Source organism: Leuciscus leuciscus, assembly GCF_965113295.1.
Source record: "Leuciscus leuciscus genome assembly, chromosome: 4".
In the NCBI taxonomy this organism is placed as follows: Eukaryota; Metazoa; Chordata; class Actinopteri; order Cypriniformes; family Leuciscidae; genus Leuciscus; species Leuciscus leuciscus.
The window spans coordinates 41708200-41711562 of NC_138728.1; the positions used below are offsets into that span (position 1 = coordinate 41708200).

The following is a 3363-nucleotide window of genomic DNA, read 5'->3' on the forward strand; positions in this document are numbered from 1 at the left end:
TATTGTTGTTTGATCATTTATGTCTTTAAACTTGATCTGTAGTTACTTTCAATGTTTACATTTGTATCAGTTTGTGTGTTACCTGGGAATTTAACCTAATTGAACCTATGTGCTGATAATGCAATGCAATACCAATTGAGCTACAGGAACACTTTCAGCTCAGATGTTTTAGAAATATCTAGTTTTTCCTTTTGTGACATTGTTTTCAGGCTACAATACCTTACTTTTCCCCTTTTCCTTAGACTCCTCATGATTAAGTCAAGATATGTTTACTGGAGAAAATTATATTAAAATGTTTTTATCTTATGTCTTTGTCTGTGTTTTGTACTATAAAATCTTAAGAATTAAATTAATTAATTATTTTTAAATATATTTTCTTACATTTTTAACATTACAGAAAATCCAAATGTTTCAATTCAGCATGAATCGTGTCATGCTTTACAATGAAGTTAATTATTTTAATTGTAAAAAAAGAAGATTTTTTTATGTCATGAATTTCTAAGAATGAAATAGTCATACATGATTCATTATTATACATTTTCTATAAAGTTTGTACATTTCAGAAAGTCAAAGTCTGAATCGTGTCATGTTGTACATTCAATTTAAAATTTGGATTGTACATCTCTTAAAAAATGCCATGTTTTATGTTATAAAATCCTAATTAAAAAACTAAATTATCTTGAACTAGTAATTTAAAACAAATGTATCTGTAATATTTTCTTTTAAATAAATTCACTGTTTTTTACGTAATAGAATTATCTTTGTTCTGATCATTTCAGAAAGTCTAAGCCTGAATCATGCCGTACTGTACATTCAAGTTAAAATTTGGATTGTAAATCTCTTTTCAAAATACAAAAACAAGTTTTTATGTCATAAATACCTTCAAGGTCTTAAATTGTTTATTATTTTTGTTACAAACTCCATTGGAGATCCCTCGATCGGCCACCAGAGGTCTCAATCTCCAGCGTATTAACCGTGGACTACAATTCCCAAGAGCCCACATACCTAGCCATGAACATGTCTCTCATCACCCAGCTATTTAAGCCAGGCACACACACACCTCCTCGTGAACTATATTTTGACCCGGCTGCCATTCTGAGCGTTCTATTCCAGTGACTGTCTTCTTGTGTATGAACCTTATTTGTATTACTGACTATTGTTTCTTGTTCCCTGCCTGTGACCCTATCGTTTGCCTTCCCTGATCCTTTTTCCAGTTATGTCCTCGATTATCGTGCTGTATGACTACTGTGCATCTAACATAATACATAATCCGGTAAATGATAAATAAAACTCTTAAAAATGTCTGGAAATTGCCACCACAAAGTCAGTTATTTTGATCGATAAGCATGATATCATGATAATAGCAAGCATTGTTGGGGAAATATTCATGAAAATATGAGGAAAAGAAAATGCCACAATGTCTCTTTATTCTCTTATTTATTTATGTATGTAGGGTGACGAGATACAGATCAAGGATCAGCAACAAACTATACTTAAAAATGTATTATTTAACATTATTAGATTTACTGCTTTAACAAAACACTTTTGAGTCACAGGTGATATTCATGGGTTCTGTCTCAGTGCTGAATCTCTTAATACACACTTACATGTATAGACAGCTCAGACTTTTATACAGTAATCTATTGCAAATTTCAAACACACATTAGTCCTCATTAATACAGGTTTATATGTTAATGATTCTTCATGATTTTCATCTTAAATCATACGCTGAAGGTTCAGAATTATTGGAATCACATTCTGCATAGCTCCTGTTATCTTAAGGGAAACAGTAGGAAACCACTGAAAGTGTTGCGATTATACTGGTCATCAGATATCCTAAAGCCAGACGAAAGTCTCACATAGACAACATCTCCAACCTCCAGGATCAACACAACACCATTCGAGGAGTTTAACCCTTGCTCAGGCTGATAAGCACGTGCTACAACCATACGCTCTTCATTCTTATAAATGTCTGCAGTTGCTGCAGTTGGGCCAATACCAAATACAGAGACTCTGAACATGTACGCTCCTTTCAGTGGGGCTGTGAAAACACCTAAATCAAATAACAAGAGATACAGAATCAGCGGTTTCCTGTATGATCACTTAATCAGCAAACACACTGTGTAATAGTTTTGAAAGATGGCAGATCATTTAATTCTCTAATACACATTACACAACTGCAGAGGGGTCTGAATGGAGCAGAAGGGTTTTCATTACTATAAACTGAGTTTTATGACTCATTTCATTGTTAATTACCTGTAACTGGGTTGTAGGCGTTCCCAATGTTTGTGAAGACGTTCCTGTAGGTTAGTGTGATTCCAGAGGTAAAAGGACCAATATAATTTCTACCGCCAGATTGCACCAGTGCCGCTGAAAAAGCTATTTCTCTGTCTGTTATTGAAAAACATAAGCAATATTGCGATTACAATTGTGATATTACTGTATTACACTGAGAATGAATACACTGAATTTAACATCATTCAAGCACACTTTCACCTCTATTTTCCTTTCTCAACTCCACTTGACCCAGAGTAAGATTTGAAATTTCTGTGAAGGAATAAAGATTCTGTTAAATGACATTTACACTGATTATTGTAATAGATAGATAACACAATTTACACATTATACACTCAACTTTACACTAACATTTACATTATGCAATGTATTCCATTGGTTTTACTTTGAGGATCATTGATAAAAGAGTGAATGTTTTGGTGAGGTACCATCATTTTTCTTGTTCATCTCATCCCTCAGTTGTGTCTCTAAATTTCTGATGTTCACTTTCTGCTCTGTAACGGTGGCGGTCAGTTCTCTCAGCGCTGCATAGATGTCAGGGAAGCTTGGTTCGCAGGTCTGTTGGCTGTCAGTTGAAGCTTCATCTCTCAAAGTGTCTGTTTGAGGTGGATTCTGTTTTCCGTCCTCAGATCTGAGCTGTTGACTGATCTCATTCTCATTGAGTCCTCCATCTACCTGATGCTGTACGACACACACAAAGGTTTCCAACAGCAGCAGTAAACATACTAAACCCTTCATTCTTCACTGATGTTTGTTTCCAGCTCTTGCTCTTCATCCTCACAGCCTCTCATGTTCCTTTTATAGTGTCCTGATTTACTGTCTTTTATAAATGATTTACATTTCTCCAGAAAAACAAGTAGTTAATGGTTATTCATAATCAAAGGGATGTTCCGGGTTCAGTATAGATTCTTTCGAATAGATTTTAAAATACTTATGCTTGCTTATAAGGCCTTGCATGGCCTAGCACCCCAGTATCTTTCTGAACTTTTAACTGTTTATACTCCAAGGCGTGATCTTCGTTCCTCCGACTTCTGACTGTTCCCTCAACTCGCTTGCGCTCTATGGGTG

At 34.9% G+C, this 3363-nt stretch overlaps 1 protein-coding gene across 1 annotated transcript; it reads right to left on the reverse strand.

Annotated features, from left to right (window-relative positions):
- Positions 1 to 1420: 1420 nt before the first annotated feature.
- On the reverse strand, positions 1421 to 3075 carry LOC309496111 (complement C1q-like protein 2). The gene is made up of 4 exons (XM_082166107.1): positions 2724 to 3075; positions 2497 to 2547; positions 2257 to 2391; positions 1421 to 2053 (listed from the first exon to the last, which is right to left on the reverse strand). The coding sequence occupies exons 1-4, from the start codon at positions 3031 to 3033 to the stop codon at positions 1773 to 1775; spliced, it is 777 nt and encodes a 258-aa protein (XP_082022233.1). The 5' UTR covers positions 3034 to 3075; the 3' UTR covers positions 1421 to 1772.
- Positions 3076 to 3363: the final 288 nt, after the last annotated feature.

Bases quoted from the DNA above. Each gene is read 5' to 3' on its own strand.
- LOC309496111 (XM_082166107.1), bottom strand. From the start codon at position 3,033: ATGAAGGGTTTAGTATGTTTACTGCTGCTGTTGGAAACCTTTGTGTGT. The intron at 2,548-2,723 runs GTACCTCACCAA...ATTCCTTCACAG, and splicing joins GATGAACAAGAAAAATGATG to AAATTTCAAATCTTACTCTG. The intron at 2,392-2,496 runs GTGAAAGTGTGC...TTTCAATAACAG, and splicing joins GTTGAGAAAGGAAAATAGAG to ACAGAGAAATAGCTTTTTCA.